Source organism: Cottoperca gobio, chromosome 5 (genome assembly GCF_900634415.1).
Source record: "Cottoperca gobio chromosome 5, fCotGob3.1, whole genome shotgun sequence".
Taxonomy (NCBI): Eukaryota; Metazoa; Chordata; class Actinopteri; order Perciformes; family Bovichtidae; genus Cottoperca; species Cottoperca gobio.
The window spans coordinates 12,073,174-12,092,616 of record NC_041359.1 but is presented as its reverse complement, the minus strand read 5'-3'; the positions used below and the strand labels follow the sequence as shown (position 1 = coordinate 12,092,616).

The 19,443-nt window shown below is 38.8% G+C and overlaps 2 protein-coding genes across 2 annotated transcripts; both read right to left on the bottom strand.

Moving 5' to 3' along the window:
- Positions 1-6,251, bottom strand: per3 (period circadian clock 3). Its single transcript, XM_029432826.1, is given in 20 exon segments — positions 1-235; positions 303-477; positions 479-543; positions 633-779; positions 864-1,003; positions 1,446-1,557; positions 1,655-1,763; positions 1,848-1,976; positions 2,303-2,411; positions 4,045-4,091; positions 4,094-4,205; positions 4,318-4,422; positions 4,503-4,533; positions 4,536-4,580; positions 4,682-4,830; positions 5,315-5,365; positions 5,670-5,779; positions 5,781-5,840; positions 5,842-5,874; positions 6,177-6,251. Coding segments are annotated over 20 exon segments (1,833 nt in total). The 3' UTR covers positions 1-206.
- Positions 6,252-9,748: 3,497 nt separating this feature from the next.
- Positions 9,749-18,937, bottom strand: vamp3 (vesicle-associated membrane protein 3 (cellubrevin)). The gene is made up of 5 exons (XM_029431760.1): positions 18,810-18,937; positions 14,358-14,436; positions 13,245-13,403; positions 12,368-12,419; positions 9,749-12,093 (listed from the first exon to the last, which is right to left on the bottom strand). Coding segments are annotated over exons 1-5 (309 nt in total). The 5' UTR covers positions 18,812-18,937; the 3' UTR covers positions 9,749-12,076.
- Between the last annotated feature and the right edge of the window lie 506 nt (positions 18,938-19,443).

The following is a 19,443-nucleotide window of genomic DNA, read 5'->3' as shown; positions in this document are numbered from 1 at the left end:
CAATCAGAGACGGGTCAGACATTCAAACTGTAACCGGTGTTAAACACAGCAGCCTCAGAAATGTGAAACAATCTGCACTCTCGATAAACGAGCACAAAGGAACAAGTCTGAGGCGCTGCGCTGAGTATGTATGACACACTGACCTGGTTGGCATGTTTCTGAAACGGATCCACCTAGAGTGGTTGCATGGCCAGCAGGCTGCAGAATTAGTTTGATCGAAGGTGCCGAAGTGTCCCTTTAAAAAAGATGACATTCAGTTGATCCCCAACATGTTGCTAGTCACATTTATAAGTAGTGCATACCTGGGTGGTGGGAGTGAGCCATGGAGCTGTTGTCAAGCTGCAGATAGGAACTGTATGGGCTCAGGAGGAATCGATCAACATACTCTTGTTCCTCCTTTTGGGTGTGAGCTGACAGCACCTCCTTGGTAGGATCGATTAACATTGGTTCCTCTGTGGCGGGGCTCGGGGCGGGACGGTACTAGGCCAGGCGCAGCATCGGCAGGCTCACTGCCCATCGGGGCGTCCTCCAGTGCTGTGGCCTCTGAGAGAAGAACATTGAGGAAAAAACATGTTCAAGACAGTTTACAGGCCTTCCCCCAGCATTTTAAATAAAGATGTGTGCTAATGTACCTGATTCAGCCTGTGGCACGTGGACGATGGTGCAGCTGTACGAGCACTGGCTGGTGACAGAGACTACACTCATGGCCTTCGTGGACATTGTGATGTCTGTCAGAGGCGCTCTAATGACTGCCACTGACGCCACGCTGTCCAAAACCACTGGAAAGTGAAGAGAAACAAGTTACACAGTACAAAATATCCCCCAAATGATAAGAGAGTAGTAAACTGTGTGGTGTACGTGGCATGTTTCTACCATCTGAGCGGTGTCAGTGGCTTCAGCAGGCTTGTCGTCTTCTGAGGTAGAGGATGAGGAAGAGGACGGGGCTAGGGAATGAGAGTCACTCTTCCGCTTGAGGGCTGGGCCTGTACAGCTCTCCAAATATCTGAAACACACAAACATACACAATTAATAGTGTGACATGAATTATTATTGTTCATATTATTTATTTAAGATGTAAACAAATGGCTTATTGAGAACCAACAATGTCAACGCTGAAGCTTTTTATCCACCTTTAACATCACTGGACTCTGGAGCACACTTGTGTTTGGAATTTGTCCGCTCATGTTGTTTAACTGTACTGTATATGCTTTTTACCACAATGTAGTATGTTTTTAACTATTGTACATATTGTATTATTCCTAATATTCTAGGATGCCTAACAACATCAGGCAAATGGACTGCCGATTAAAACTAGCCTGTCAGCTAACTCGGGCACATTTGTTTCAATGTTGATTAAAGTACATTGTCCTTTGTCAAGAAAATGCACTAGCACGTAATAAACTGAAACGATCCAAGACTGGCATGAGGATGCTACCACCACACACCTCATGATGTTGTCCACACAGTTGATCTGCTGATAGGAGAGAATGTGTGTTTGCTTCCTGCCTTCTCCATGGTCGCTGACTTCAGGGTTGGAGACTGCAGGGGGCAAACGTGCTGGGGGGATAAAGGATCATTTTAACCAATATTAAAATATTTGCACATTTTAATACAGTATATTTATGTTATGAATTTGTACTTGGGGCTGCATTACCTGTGGCTGGTTTGCCAAGAAGAGCAATTGTGTGGTTGTAACCCAGATAAGCCTGGTGGCCCCAACTCTTCACCCGATTCACATCAGCACAGATCTGCTGCAAAGTCATCTGAAATAACACACATACAATGTATCAGCGTGATTAACCACGGCAGCAGCATTACCACTGGCTTCCTGGCTTGTGATGTCTCACCGGTTCCCGATGCGAGTCCTCCCACAGGTTACCATTGCTGTCACTCGAAGAAGCCACGCTGATGTAGTGCTCATGAGAGCCGTTACTCCCCAAACTGCCGTAACCACTGGAACCATTGTTACGGACTGGCTGTGAAGAAAAGACACAAAGAAGTGAAGGTACTGAAGAAACTCTGACACACATACAGAAAGAAAAACAAAAGATAAAATAAGACCTGTGTGTGTGCTAAGGAGAGGCTTACATGTAGTCATTTCATGTTGTGCTAAATGCTAATGTCGTTTAAAGTCATTTTGTACATCTATGGGCATGTGTGTGTTCTAGCACTGCAACGTGCTCACGTTATGCATTAATATATCAACTATATAGTTAGGTAATAAAAGAATGTTGAAAAAGGCCAATAACGGGAATCAAATTAATTATTGTCAAAGGATAAACTATGATACATATTAGACTACCTGCAGGAAAAGCTTATAGATCTTTGCTTGCAGATCTTTAATTTCCTCATGGGTGACCGGGACATCCTCCTTAGTCGGAGCAGCAAACACATCCTCATTCAGCGGACTCCTGGAGACAAAGACAACACAGTGATGTCATTTCATTTAACAATGCTCTTAGCAACAGTGCTGCTACAGCACTTTCCCTTTAAACAGGTGGATTACAGGTCGGACTGTGTATAACCTCCAAGCATTGAGACTTTATCTGTGAGTATAACACTTTAAAGTGTTTCATTTCAAATGGAAAGGTAACTAAATAAATATCTAGTGGTACAAATACCTGTAGATTTATTGGCCATCTATGACAATCCTATTCCTATAACAGCTGATATTAAAAATCTGGGTATCGTTCATTCTTTAGTTTTTCTGTTTCAAAAACAAATCATTGTTGTTTTGTTTTCTGTTTTTAAAATGAAAATGGACAAACAGAGAAACAAAGGAGGAGTGGTTCATTTTCACAGCTTGGATTGAAACAAGGCGAGATTCTGCTGTTAGTGAGACGATATTGTGATGACTATGCGTACAGTAAGAAGGAATTTTATATCAATATCAGCAGAATTAAGCCAAGTTGTGAAAACAAACTGATGCTGTTTTTCTGTTGTGTTTTTCTCTGTGTTGGTTTTAAAACAACAGAACAACTATTATTTGTGTCTTTCCAATTCGGTTTTGAAAGGGAAAAACCAAGAAACCATACACGGATTATTAAAGCAGACCAGAATGCTTGGTCATTACTAGGGATGAAATTGTACAATCTATAGATGCTATAAAGATGAATATATTACCCAGGCTGTTTTTCCTTTTTCAGTCACTGCCTGTTGAAGTTCAATTCAATGAATGGAACAGAATGATTTCAACTTTTATTTGGGGAAAGCAAAAACCAAGAATTAGATTTCAAACATTACAACTACAAGGACAAAGGTGCTTTGACCTGCTTGGAAGATTAGTATAGAGCAGACCAGTTCACTTTCTGGTTTGTTGGTGTGATCCTAAGTGTGATTTATTCTTTATACTATTTTAAAACGCATAGAGAGAAGCCTGCACAATGTCATTATACACAAGTATAATGACAATAAAGATATTCTGATTCAAAATGGAAGGACTCGTTTTCATATTTCTTGGGAGTGTCGTAATATTTCTTCTTACTGGGTAGACGTGGTAACAGAGATCAGATCAATAATCAGCTCAGAGCTTGATTTTAATTTCAGTTTATATATTAGGGGAAACGTGCCAACTGGGCTGAATAAGCAGGACAGATATCAATTGCAAATACTACCAGCAGGTAGTAAAATAAACCATAAACAGGGAGTGGCTGTATGAAGAGTCTCCAACAATCCCTGAATGGATAGAAATAGTTGATAAAAATGTAGGTTATTGAACAATTGACTTTTTCTCTGAGACATGCCACTAAAAAAAATGCAAGAAAGAATTGAAATATTATTTGAATTTGAAATGATTTCTTCTCTATAAATGTATTCTGTTTAGAGAACTTTGTTTAATTTTCTTGTGTACTGTGTATGTGTGTGCCTACAAAATGGACTTGAGCTCATGAACTAGTGGCTTTGCATGAATCAAAGCCGTGGATCATGAGAAGCTCTGCGATACCCTGATGACCCTGTCTGTTGTCCCCTGGTCTGTCTGTTCTGTTGTTGTCACCCCTCCCCACCCTAAACAAAATGGTTTAGCTTTGTGCTGTTGCTACTTACGTCCTGACTTTGTGTCGTCCGATGATGAAGGCCACCTTGCGGCTCCATGCGGGTTGATGAAGCTGGACCAGCTGGTATCCAAGGTGATGTGGTCTCCATTCTGACAGCGCAGACGCACCGGAGAGTGCTCGAGCGGAGACTGGCCCGCATACTTCAACACCACATATGGCACAAGGAGTTTGAGTTAAACAAAAACAACTCTTCCATAAATCAATGTCAAAATCAATATACTATTGAAGCTCTATTTTAAACGTCCTCCTTGAAGCCTAACCTTTCCGGTGCATGGACAGCATGAGGGGGCGGTCGTCTGGGTGAATGCAAGTCAGCAACGACGTGCCGATCAGATCCTGGGGAAGGTATCCTAGCAACGGCACAGCTCTGTGGATTATGACCATCAAATTAGCTTCAACACATCGCCAATTTAAACTCTGAATGTACACGTTTGTGTGTGTACTGACCTGTCATCTACTTCCAGGAACACACAGCCAGGGAATGTGTGGTAGTGAAGATGCGCTTGTCAATGGGTATCCGAGGTGCTGCATGAGCGAATAAGATCAACGTCAGAGATATGTTAAGAGGAAAATAATTGGGAAAGGCTGTTAGAGTTGTGCTCAGGTGGTGCTGCTAATAATTGTACCCTCATATCCAGAGATGATGCGTTCAGCCAGCGCCAGGCAGCACGGCTCCTCCTCTTCCCCACTGCTTCCCGTTCCCTGCACCGTCAGCAGGTACGGTTTTACCCGAAACGGGTTGTAACGCATCTCACCCTCACGGTCCTTCCCGCCTCTTAAACATGACTTGAAATTGTAATTTCAACTGTGATTTATGATGTAAACATCAGTCATTTTACTCAACTAATATAAAACACTGAATAAAATGTGCTCAACTGGAGAACATTTCAACAACTGTACAGCCATCACTAAATGTTTCTTCTACAACATAAATCTATTAAAACAATGTATAAAACTCGTTCCATCTTTTACTGTACAAAGTCCTGTGAGGTTGGCAGGATGTATGAGACACAAGGAAGTGAAGGCAGGATGTATGAGACACAAGGAAGTGAAGGCAGGATGTACGCTTTAAAAAGTGACTTTCAGATGTGCTTTGCTAAAATCTTTTCAAGATTGGTGATTGTGGGTCATTTGGGATAATGTTCTGAAAGGAACTTTGGGATTCATATTTTCTGAACACATCCGATTGTATTATTGTGAAATCACGGATTTATGGGAGGCGTCGCAAAGAAAATCCTCAACAGAATGAAGATATTGACCTGATTCTGCAGAAGAAAGACTTGACCTGGGCACAGTCAAACAGAACCCCGCTGCAGAGACAGAGTACAGAGAAAAGTTAGTTATCTGCAATAATTCAAAACTTTGTACAAACAAATTCAAATTAAGACAAAAAACATCTATTACAAATATAACCAGGATCAAATCTAAAATATAACTAACCACTTTTTCCTTACTTGTGTTTAAAAAAATTAAAAAATACAATGCAATCCACTTTCATCCACCAAACAAAGTGTTATAAGTAAAGAGAACAAACAAAAAGCTAAAAGGAAAATAAAAATAAAAACGAGAAAAAATGAAAACCTATTCAAAATAATAATGAATGTGGTTACAAACACACCTGTGTGTGAGTTGCTCCAGGGTGGCAGATGAGGCTGAGCTGTGTGCAAGTAGAAGACATTAACATCCTGGTGGAAGAGCAACTCCACAAACTTGGCCGACTCCAAGGAACTTCCTCTTGCAGCAAAGGATGCTGGGAGCCTGCTCCGACGCGTAGAGCACGCGGCCTGCTCGACAGTGAGAAAACCACCATGAAGGAATCCTACACACAGACACAGAGATGTACGCATGGACATGTTGAAATACAAAGACACACGCAGAAGCAGTAAACACCTACACTCACACTCACACACGCTCAGGTGTGAGGCAAATAAACATGTGCACAAATGTATCCAAGTGTAAGGGCGTTTCCACACTTATAGTTTGTTATAATTTATTTGGAATAAAAAGGTGTGAAAACACCCTAAGTGTGTGTGTGTGTTCATACTGTGTTTTTAAGGGTGTGTTCAGATGTGACTCTCTCCAACTCTTCCAGGGTGCAAACAGTAGCATAGACACCCATACTTCCTGTCCACCACCTCCTGTGGCTGACTGTAACATAGGCTCCTCCCCATCTGGACCGCTGTCACCTCCAGGCATCGTGGCGCTTTGGTCACACATCAATAACAATCTGTCAAATTACAGTGTTCAGTAGGGGTCTTCATATGTTCAACTCCTGTGACTAAAAACCCCCCAAATCTAAATAGTGTGTTTTAAATATACTTATTTTTTCTGGCATGAACACGTCACATCAGTATGTTGAATGAGACACAGCTGTGATACAGAAGTATCATTTGTTTCATAACAGGAAAAGCAGAGGTGTAATTAATAACATTGATGATTGCTGCAGTCTATGTGTGCCAGTTTCCAGCATGGCTTGAACTGCAGCATTAAATGAAACAGAGCCATCATTTAACCTAATTAGCTAAACTGGTGACACATGTGTCAACATGTCTGCCATGAAATATGTCTATTAAGGCAGGGAAAAATACAAATAAAATGCCAATATCTGGTGTGGCTAAAACTCCAAACGTAAAAGCAACACACAATATAGAACCAAATATAAATATACTGTGCAAAAACCTTCGGCATTTCTCAAATTTGAACTGACAATATTTGCCTTGTTATTACGGATACCAGAAATGTAGTCGTCGGTACCAATACGAGTGAAATTCTGCGATTTTAGATACCAATTCAATACAAAAAAATACAAAACAAAATCCTGTGTAGACCTACTTCATACACTCATTTGAAAACATCTCCTTCGAACAAAACTTGAATAGGTTTCTCGTCAAAAAACGACATTTTACTGTGTGTGTGGTGGAGCGAAAGAGCGAGAGAGGAGGATGCGCAGGCAGGAAACACTTGTCAGGGAGCGAGGCAGCAGAGGAGGAAACACGGCCAGACTCGTGCGCTTTAGGAACCGATAAGCAGAAACTATGTTCAAATTCAGACACAGTTTTTATATTTCCAAATAATATTTATGATGTATTTTTCAATATAACAAAACATTACTTTTCCATTCAACTGCCTTTTGCCAGCTTTTTACAGCCATCATGATATTAGTTTTTTCTTTTCTTTTTTTAAACTGCAGCTACCACCTCATTAACACTTCAGATAAGTTAAGTGAGACACAGACACAGAGGGGGAGACACACTGCGAGCGAAATCAGGAGGCAGTGAAAATAACCTGCGTCGATAAACAGGTTGTCACTGCAGGAATTATATAACCATTTCTCAATTTGGAGCGTATAAACCATCCTCCTATTACTTCAGACAGTATATCTGGAGTGATTACTGTGGTGTACGGATAATGCTATAGCCTTGCCTTCATTTTACAGCACACAAACGGACCTGATAAGACCTGTGTCAAGGTGCTGAGGCAGATATCATTTGTACTTCTCTCCTCCACTTTGAAGCAATCAAAAGTGTGAGTTTGAATTCTCATTCAAAGTTTAGTCACACCACTAAAATTGGTGATTGGAACATAGGCTACTATCAAAAGTATTGACCAGTCATTTAATATGAGTATTATCACACGAAAGAAAACTGAAGTTATTCATGTTTTTACACCGTTAATGATTTGTATACATCAGTAACAGTACATGCAATAAAGCTTATTCTGATTCTGAAAATGCCATACTAAAAATGAGCTGACTGACTTCTGACAACAAGTTCAATATTTATGAGTTGAGGTACACACAGTCAGAAGTACTATGATACGCTTGTAAGTGCATCTATGTCACATCAACAACCAAGATTAGCACTACAATTAAGTAAACATACACAAATACAACGGATATGAAAGAGGATTTGAAGTCATTGCTGGTTCCTGTTTTCCATGCTTACATCCACTAAAAGAAAAACGTTTCTAACTTCAACAACAACCCTTGACCTGTTTCCACTCAAAACAAACCTGACTCATGTCTCAGTTCACAGTCGTCTTCACATGAACCCAGTAACTTCAAGAAACCCAGTGACCACCACTAACGTGTCATCATTTACATTTTAAGGCTTAAGGCAGCCAATATTCCACAGAAAATCTAAAGCACAACCACCAAAATTACATTATTGTGTATATTACCATACATCTGGCCACTTACAAATTACATTTAGTGACAAATAATAATATAAATATAGAATGTGAACATTGTAAATCCTGGCACTAGTAAGACTGTAAGTAAGCTTCATTTACTGCTGTGTAATGTCAAGTGTTTAATGTGTTAATTGCACTTGTTATTCATGCAATGTAATCGTGTCAAAGCAACAACAGCAACAACTTGTTTCTAATTTGTTAAGCGCCTCTGCAGCACCCTGACCTGCAGCATAGGCTACATGTCATTAAGTTAACACACTAGCACTGCACACTGTGTTTAAGCAATGCACATTACTGAGCACAGCAAAGTCGTACTGTACTGTTCAAAGTAACTAAAACTACACCATGCACAACCACAAGAGTATACGGGGACTAAAGAATACAAGACAACGACTTCATTTGTTTACATCCTCTGTCCTGATGGTGGGCTACCATACACTGTTTAGCCAATTAGCAAACAGCACCTCATATCTTCGGTCTTTTGATTGAATATTTACCTTTTCGACTCCACGTGTCACCACTTCAATATCCGAGAAACCAAATTATATTAAATTGCTGGGCCGCATTATAAGTATTTTTTATTTTTTATTAAGTCCCACTCACATACGTTAGCTAAATCGTCATTCGTTCAGTGGCGCTTGACGCAGCACTATTTGACTCCGCCCACTTCACGACGATTGGACAGAATCTGAGAGTGGGCGTGTCTAACACAGCGGTCTGTCGAATCTTGCTGGAGGTTCACGTGGACCTCAACTTTACACAATTTAAGGACAACAATCTTCTGCTGAATGAATGAACAGAGCCGCGTCATGGTCCAGCTAAAGCTCTTCACACATGAAATGTTGACTTTGATTTAACCTCTTGAATTGTTGTCAGTTATTTAACATCAGCTATTTTCCTGACATTAACAATATGTTTTAGTTTAGTTTAATCAAATCAAATCACAATTATGGATTTGATATGATTCATTCATTCATGTGGATATTTGCTAGTTAGCCTTGGCCTGTAATAGGTATTAGTTTTGGGTTTTGGAGCAATGGTCAAACAAAAAACAAATAAAAAATGCCATCTTCAGAAATTCTGATGGACATGTTTCACTATTTTTGGACATTTTATAAATAAAACTTAGTTGATTGCTTGAAAACTATAATTTGTTGCAGCCTCTCATGGTGCTGGCTAATAAATAGGCCACAGTCTCACAGGGGAAAGCTACTGAGGTAAATATGATGCCAGTAATAATATGCCACAATCACTTTTACTATGGTTTTAAAGTTAGCACCTGTTACATAACATTAGATGACAATTGTTTTTCTTAGTCCTTCTAGGGGCAGTGACAGTCAGCTGACAGCCAGTGAGTTGCTCCATGTGGATGAACCACTGGATCTTTGAATTAGTGAGAAAGTATGGCTATATCTGTCTCCAACAGAGGAATTAAGTATGATATAGCTATCTATAAATCTGAAAAGAGTTCAGAAACAAAAAAAACAGATGAGGCTTTGTGATTAAGTTAAATCAGTTTTATTCAAGCAAAAGGCATTTGGGGCCCAAGAGTAGGATTGCACTCATTTTCAAATGCATTCCCAGTGGGTAGACATAAGCGAGGGTTGGAAGTTACAGGGCCTGAAATTTCAGGTGTAGACAGGAGACGATGAAAAAAATCCATACAACTGTGATAAAAAAACAAGTCTGCTAAAGTATTTTGAGTGACCTTTGAAAATATTTTACAATTTCTTAGACGGCTACATCAAACTCTATTCTATCATGTTTGCACTGTGAAGGCCAAATAACCGCTAATGTCTTTAAAACTACAGAGAAATGCAACATCAACAGTACTTTTATTCCATTAAAATACATTTATTTTAATAGAATGGAAGCAACAGCAGAGAATAAAATCATCCAGTGTTGATATAAAACACCGTCATTGCCCAACAAAGTTTTTCTCTACACTCAAACACGCATGGTGCTTAGACGCAGTAAGCCCCTAGTCGAAAACAAAATACAGTCTCCTTAAGTTTAGTTCTACATATAACAGATTGCAAAAAAAAGCTATTGTTAGAGGCATAATAAAACTAAAATATCACACGAGAGAAGTACTTTGCCTTGATCAGGTGGGATAAATGCCAGTGTGAAAAGGTTAATAAGCTCAGCTGAAAAAGTAAGCAGCACGTTTGGACAGTTGGAGCATTCAGAAGGCACGACTCTTTTACTGCCTGGTATACATGATCAATACGGCGTGGCTGTATTTTGGCTGTTCTCCATTGGAGAAACCTATTAAGGCATCTGTCCAACACTACATGTTGTTACTTTTCTGTGCTTGAATATATCACAAAGGCAAACTTTATGGCACGTCCTTGAGAGAACCTGGTTGAGACAATTTGCCACTTTTAACCAAGTGTAGCAGTGTGAGGCTGTCTTAACATATAGGCACTTATCTAAATACAAGCTTATACTGGTTTTTACTGTAGCTAAATTCTACCTGAAAGGAAGATGGACAAGTGTGATCAGGTGGTTCAAACAGTGTGTTTCAGGTTAGCTTATTTGTTGTTGGGTGACCAATGAAATTCATCTTTATTCAATCCAAAATCAAATGTCTTACACGGAGAAATGTATTAACAGTAAACCATGTGCATAAATAAAATAAGGCATACTCGTCCCATCATTCCCCGGCCGACTATGACCATGTAACTAAAATGGAAGGAGTCTCTGTCTGTCTGTATGCATGTCCGTCAACAACCGTTCATCCGATCAACTTCACACTTGGCAGTTGTATTTCTAAGGACCAACGGAAGTGTAATGTCGAATGAGAGCTCTTGAGATCTACGGGACATATTTATGAGTAGTGCTTTATGTACACACTGTAGTGTATTTGAGCGGGGACCCCTAATAACTGTTACACCGCCGGACAGCATGCTGGATACAGCTAGCTTAGTCAGTAGATATTTGTGTGAGCTTTGCAGCCAAATAAATGTGTGTACTCTGTGAGGATGCAACTATGTCATAGCAGATGTATTGCTCCGGACGCAAGAAAGCGCAGTGTCGAGTGTGAAATTGTTTGGATGAGCGGTTCTCGAGAAAGATGCAAACAGCAATATAGGAGGCCAAGCAGTCGGCCCGTTCTGAACAGGCACTGCATTAGTTCAATTTTTTTATATGAGAAAAACCAAATGTGTACGTGTTGGAAAGGGGAAAATATTCAATGATATGCAGGGTTACTGTTATAATCTAAACTAACACAGAACAGCAGATCCTCAAAGGCACTTCTCTTAGCCTGGCACACAAAATCAATGGCTATTAATAAAACATAAAAAAGTAAATATAAGTTGAGGAGAGTTTACAACAGCATTCTTCACTTCTAGTCCTGAGGTTGGAGTATGTGTGTGTGCGCTTTGTGATACATTTGAAGAGGATTAATTTATATAAAAACATTTTTCATACGTTTTGGTTTCTGGATTTTGAGTTCCATTAATTATTGACCTGATTCTGTATGCATGTCCCTGTTCTCTTTGGCAAGTGGCATGGTACTCCAATACAGGTTTAAACATGTCTGATATGGTGTAATAATGCAGGGTAAAACTCTGGTATCGTGACATTCCTTTACTCAGGCACATTTGCAAACACACCCACACACACACAAAATCACACTCGCACACACATTAAGGGCAAACCAGGACAAGGAATGAAGACCTCCTGCCAGGAGAAAAAATGTGTGGCGCTCAGTAGCCAGTAATCACGTCAAGTCTTCCTCCGAGAGATTATTTATGTACGTTGCTCCTCTCCTCTTCTTCATTCTTCCCTCCACTCCTCCTCCTGTTGTTGTTATTGTTGTGGTTTTAGGAGTAATTCCAAACTGTGAATGAAGTAATTAGAAACTTTATAGATGAAAGACTTACATGAAAAGAAGTTAAAACCAAGGAATGTAAATGTAATAACACAAGTATCTCTTAAATAAATATAATATATATCAACATACTCTAAATAGATAAACATTAAAACCCAGATCAAACTGAAATATTAGTAAAGTAATAAACTTTATATTATTATTTGGATCTTCTGAAGTAACTGCAACAATACTGTCAACACTGCCGATGAGAAGCGTCTGTCACCACAGGTTTGATACTCACTTATAATGATGATGATGATGATCACAATGACAGCTATCAGGATGGCCCACATCTGCAAGGGAGAATGGTACAGCAAATTCAGTGCCACACACATGAGCTGGGAATAAGATGTATATTTATTGAGAGAAAAGTCTAGTCATCATTTCTAAGACCTTTTGTTTACCAATATCATTTTAACTTTAAATCCACTGTATTATATCCTGGGGTGTATACCGCGAGGTATAGTCAGTCTGGGGGGATAACTTGTATTTCTTAAGAGTATTATTGTTAATTGCAAGGAAAATTATCATTGTTTCTTGGTTTCAAACTCAACCCCCTGCAGTGGAAGGATGTAAGAGACTGAGACAGGTGTACATAATGGAAGAAATTATTGTATTATTATTAAATAATTGTATTATTGTATACATATTATTATATGCCAATGAAAAAGGATATTTTTTGTTGCAAAGATGTACACCTGTTAAACTTTATCTGGCTGAATAAGAAAATATTAAAATTGGATTTATTCTCTTTTTTTCCTTCTACTTGTACTATTTTCTTGAAATAAAGTTTTTTCACTCTTAAGAACTTTGATTGGTAATTGAAAATGTTGGATGAGCTTTGCTGCCAAGGAACGTTCGAGATTGTATGTGATGAATGTACTAGCTTGATACTAAATAAAAAAGTAAAGAATATTTTTTATTCTTTGTTTCACTTCAATTCACTATCATAAGCGGTACATAATGTATGTCGTGTAGTCAAATTAAACTATTCATTGGGTGAACATGACATAATAATTAAGGGCGATTTCATTTTAGATCAGTTACTTATTATCATTTACACACATTTGGGAAAAGGTGTGTTTTTTCTTTGTTTGGAACAAACTGTGTTACGGCACCTTGCAGTTCTTCCACCAGTACTTCCTTTTCAGCTTAGCAGCGCTGGTTTCAAACTGGGAGGCTCCAGCCTGCAGTGCGTCTGCTCGGTCGTCCAGTTCAGACAGCTTCTGGTCACGTTCCAGCACTTTGTCCACATTAACACGCATAATATCCACCACCTACACACACACACACACACACACCCAAATTTTAAAAGTACTGACATTAAACTGTCCCTTGGTTTGTGTACTGAATCTGGATGTTGGGTAATCCTAAATAGACCTCAATTGAAGATCAGCCAAACGCCATCTTAAATAGTTATTTTAGAATGAATAGAATCAATTGGAAATGGATCCATATACTATACAGAATGATGTCATCAATGCTGTAAGTGTTAAGTCACCTCTAACAATGTTACCTAACAAAACCACCAATCAAGAGAGAAAAACAGAAACACACACACACACTTCTGCTTAATGACGGGGTTCATCTAAAACCAGACCGGCAATAATGTGCACACACACAGTATCGCAGACTACACATAAGCCATATGTTCCACTGATCCACAAACCTCACAACTGCCCCTTCTCTCAGACAGAGCGGCAGGGTGGAGAAAAGTGTGTAGGGCCATGCAGGTGTTACATAACCACGGGAGGCAGAATGATTATATAAACCTCTGGCAGTCAATCGGAGGCTTTGGATGACATACTAAAGTTAAAGCACTGCGGAGGAGGGCCGAAAATTAAGAGGGCCGCAACTGAGAAAGAACTGTAAATAAGATTAACAACGAAACCAGAGGAGGAGTGAGATTTAGCAGCCATGTTTTCTTTACTTGGTGGCCTCACAGACATGGTTTTGAATAAAAAATGTCTCTGGCATGTGAGAGGACATGTGGAGCATCAGAGAGCAGAAGGGAGTTACATAGTGGCTGAAGATAATAATAAGAGTGGGCTAGATGAGAGAAATGATGCCCAGTGGGAAAGGTAGACTCGGTAGAATTGCCTCTGAATTTGTCCCCTGACCTCAGAAATAGCTTGATTGAATCTGACATAAGAGGAATCTTGTGTATAAATGTATTTAATTGGATGATTATCAATATCAACCAGTGTGAAAATATAAATTATGTATCATACCTCATCCACCTGGGCCTGGGTCTGCTGCAAGCGCCTGTTGCCTGACCCTGCGCCAGCACCTTCTGGACCGGCTGCTGACCTGATGAAATGATGACAATTGAAAGTGTAGATATTAGTCTTCTGTGAGATTTTACAAAAATATATATATATTTCGCAAACCATGTCAATCAGTCTGCACATACACTGATCAGACACGCAGGACGAATAACAACTGATGGTAGGTGGGGGCAAACAGCCTAACCACAGTTGCAATTGCAGTTGAAATCCAGTCTAATTAAACATAGCCTCTGGTCTATATGTGGCACGCACACACACACACACACACACACACACACACACACACACACACACACACACACACACACACACACACACACACACACACACACACACACACACACACACACACACACACACACACACACACACACACACACACACACACACACACACTACAGCTTATATAATTCTTGAATCCTGAGTCAAAGTATTAAAAATATTGTAAAATTGTAAATTAATGAACTGATGATTACACACCTTTGACTTCACCAGTAAATGTAAAGAAACAGTGGAGCTCAAAATACAGTCTAATATTCAACCTACTGTGATGGAGGTAAATGTCTGCTACACAGCACAACCTCCATTGCAGGGGCCTCGTGGGGAGGCCCCTGCAATAACATGATGATCACAAGCTAAAAGAGTAAGTGCATTCAACCTACCTAAAGAATGGCTGGTCATATATCGAACAATTACATGTATATAACTGAGATGACCTATTCCTGCAGGGAATAATTACCTGTTAAATGTTGGTAGGGGATGAGCCGTGTGTTTTATGTGAATATTGATATATCATGCTCTATTTTGTCCCGCTGCCAGTAACTGTAATCATTAAGAACACTTTACTTAAAATGAAATGTTAATCATGTCTGGAGGCTGAAGTGTGATTTAAAAATAATAATGTGAGAACTGAGGGTGGATAATATGAGAATGGAGGTAAATTTGTGAAGCAAGAATATACTGAATGGTGATAGGCTATACCTTAATAATAAAGGGATGCCCTAAGAGTCGCAGCAGGATGAATGCTTCATAACAGCAAATAATTGACAATCGATAGATGGGTGAAATGCATGGTGAATTTTCTTTTACTATTACAGGTCATTTAGCAGATGCTCTGATCCAGATAGACTTACAGTGAACTAACTACAGGGACAGTCCCCCTCGAGCAACTCAGGGTCAAGTGCCTTGCTCGGGGGCACAATGGTGGCAGCCCTGGTATTGAACTCACAAACAACCTGGTGTTCTATTTGGTTGTTTCTTAACAAGGATAAACATATAAACCATGGAAACTGGAAAAAGTAAATCATACTGTTTAATTTAATAATTTAGATTTTTTTTAGATGCATCATTGTCCCTACAGGTTTTTTGCTTTTTCCAGTGGTTAGCTACTGCCACCCTCTGACATGAGTCAGCATTACTCTGCAAAGACAACACTTTTCTTATGAAAGACGATAGGGAACTGAAAGAGGGAGGCTGAGTTGAAGGTGTTTAAACCAAACTGTAGGGCTTATACAGATGTATTCTTGACTCGGTAAAAAGAGACCAGTGTGGCAGTTTACACAACATGCTCAGACTCAGTCAACATTAAGACAGCTGTAGATGGATCAATCCTTTACCTGCAAAACTGTTATTGCACAGTGAGCAGGCACACCCATGCATACTGAAATACAAACACAAAACCCTCAACACATTTACTATGTTCAAAACATTCTTTATCATCCCTTGTGGCAAACAAAGCTATAAATGACATTACTTCATCCTTAGACCAGGAAAGGCACTGGCTTTATTATGTCTTTTTGATAATCATATGCTTATCAAATAAAAATATCCGATTCATATTTAATCAAGTCATCAAAGACAACATTTAAAAATGGGCAAAAAACCTGATGGTGAGTGGTACAAATGTATCTATGATTAAACCAATACATATGTATGCTTATTAGGGAGCAGAGTGCAGCAATAACTTTTATTTCCTAACTTTCCTTTCTTAATTTACCAATCCAAGTCTTACTTTAGTTAGAGCAAGCATACTCTCAGCAGTCATTAATACACAAGTAGACTGCTACATAACAAAGTCAGTAAATAAACCTGCACAGCCTGGCTGTTACTTGCCACAGAGCAGATTGACAGAGAGATTGTAAACATCACAGATCACTTCCAAATAGAATCCTGGAAGGTTGTCAGTTCAATACCAGGGCTGCCACCATTGTGCCTCTGAGCAAGGCACTTAACCCGAGTTGCTCCAGGGGGACTGTCCCTGTAGTTAGTTAACTGTAAGTCTATCTGGATAAGAGAGTCTGCTAAATGACATGCAATGTAATAACTTAGAGTGCATAAACATTTGTCAGCATTTCAGAGACAATACTGATGCCCTGATAACAACATCACAACTCAATGGAAACTGCACTGACTTATAACATACGTCATTTCCTGAAGAAAAACAATCCGTAACAAAACATAACACTTTCCAAATAATTGTTCCAAACCAAACAATGGTGAATAGGTGGGTCGAATGTAAACGTTGAATATCATACATCTAGTCATTTGTGCTGCAAACAACAATTATTTTCATTATCGATTAATCTTCAGATCATTTTCTCAACTACTTATTTGGTCAGTAAATAGGGAGACGTCTCATAATGTCTTGATTTTTCCTCAAAGAAAAAAAACAACACATTTTAGGAGCTGAAACATGTGAATAAACTGTTTATCGATTCTCAAAATAGAAAATACACTTTCTGTGGCTCGACTATTTTGTTGGGAAATACTTCATTTTTGCTGCATTGTCACCCGATGTAACGCTGTAACTTGTACATTTTCTACAAAATTTCGAATATTAACTTATGTCCATATCTTCTTTTGACTTTTTACTAATCTAACATTCAGACTTCTTATACCACAAAAGGCACAGGAGTATTTAACATGAATGATGACCACATTGCATTTAAGTGCCGGTCTGCAATGTAAAAGGCCTGTTGCCACTTTGGTTCCAGTCATGGTTGTTAGTGGATTCTTGTGACTCTCTGCCATCACTCATGAACCTAGAGGTTTACGATGTGTTTTCCTAGACGTAAAACTAACAGTCCAAAGTTCTAGCAATTGCATGAGAAATTGTTTTATAGGACTTGGTTTCACTTTGATGTTTTACAGTTTATTTTCTCATAATTCATCGCTTTATGCTTACCCCATGTCATACACCCATTCCCTACACACCCATGACATCCAAACTGTGACTAAAAAAACCTAGTTTAGTATTAATAGTAGAAGTCAAAAAATACTGTGTGGCTTACAATTTAAGTGGTTAAGATCATGTGTCATGTATCTGTGTAGTGCTGCAACTGTAATGTGCATCATACTGAACCGTGAAGCTGAGCAATGTCAAACACTTGATTAAATAGTTCATGCAATCCTGTCATCATAAAAGCATGTTCAATGCAGATAACACTTTCCATTATTGATTTAAATAAATAAAAAAATCCTTAGCCTATCACTAAAACATTGGGTACAATGCAAGTGCAAGTACTATTATTAAAATATGGATATATTTAATAAAGGCTGCAAAATACCATGAAACAGATGTACATTTTGAACTAACGTTACATTCATATTATTTAGACATTCTTGTTTAGGGAGGTCGCTAGGGCTAGGGTAGGAGTGGATAGGGGTATGAGGGAGGTTAATGGAAACAAGGGATTTTGATTCGGCTTGCTCTGTATTTCTATTATAACATGACTCAAGTTCAATAAACAGTTAATGATAAAAATAAGACATCACTAAGTCCTTGTTCCACCACTTTAAATACCCTATGTTCTATATAGGTGACTAACGTTACTAACACAAGGTTAAGTTAGCCATTTCCTTTTTAAAATTGACGTCAACATTAACACTAACGTTACTTGTACTTTGCTTAAATTGTAGTGATTCCCAATTAAAGTTGCAATATTTACAACTTAGCTCTAAAATGTTTTCAGCATGTTTGTAACTGAATGTAAACACGTAGCTAGCGCAAACAAACAGCCCGAAGACGGAGGAACGGCTAAACTAGCATAAAGCTCACTGTCCAACTTTTAAATTGAACGACACGCAACTGTGGACGTTATACAAGCCTGTCATTTATGTGTTCCCTAATTGTCTAACGTTACTTAACTAGCAAAAGGACGTTGGAAGTTAGTGTTAGGCAAAGTTACCACATTATAATGTAACGCTGTGATTGCTAGCTTAGCTAAAACTACCGTCATAGCACTTGTTGCTGCTAGTTGCAAAGTTTTGGGCGTTGCTTTTTTTTTTTCTGTGATCCTGTTTCACCAAACTACCCGGAAGGCCAGTGTGTTACGCAGGTTTGACCGAGTAACATTTAATTTTTAAAACCTTTTGTTAAAAAGAGGATAAACTTACATTGTGAAATGAAATCTCTTTAAACGACACCGGCGCTGTTTCTTGTCTGTAGGCTAACGCTAAAGTGTCAAGCCGTAACAGTTACTGTCGTCAGTTGTTATGCTGCCTTCCCGTGCTATCGGAAATGGGGGAAGTGATACGTATGTAAACGACAAATAATAAATGTACTAAATAAAACCAGCAAAGGGGTAATTTTCTTATTTTCTCCCCAGAACTATGATGTAATGGCAATTCAAATTAAAGAAAAATATAGTCTATAGAACACTCTTTTAACACAATTAATATGCACCACCCAAATTAAAAAGCCAATTTCTCTGTTTGTGTTATTCCTTATTCACTTTTGTTCATGCACAAAGTAATTATATACTTCTTGATTTCCCAAATAATATGATCCATGTAAGGGCTCATATTAACTGGTACATTGTGTTATAAATTTAGAAAGTACCAGTATTTACTGCTTGAAGTGTAAAAGAGTGAGCTAACAATGAGAACTTGAAGGCAGCATTAAAGAGGCAGTAGTCTGTCGCACTCTGTGTATAGCTAAAACTATTAACGCATAACATTATATTATAACAGTAAAGGGAGCTTGTACTTGACAATGTTGCAAAATCGAAGATTATTCATTAAAATAGCA

Bases quoted from the DNA above. Each gene is read 5' to 3' on its own strand.
- vamp3 (XM_029431760.1), bottom strand. The intron at 13,404-14,357 runs GTATGATACATA...GTGTGTGTGTAG, and splicing joins CCCAGGCCCAGGTGGATGAG to GTGGTGGATATTATGCGTGT. The intron at 12,420-13,244 runs GTGCCGTAACAC...TCTCCCTTGCAG, and splicing joins ACTGGTGGAAGAACTGCAAG to ATGTGGGCCATCCTGATAGC.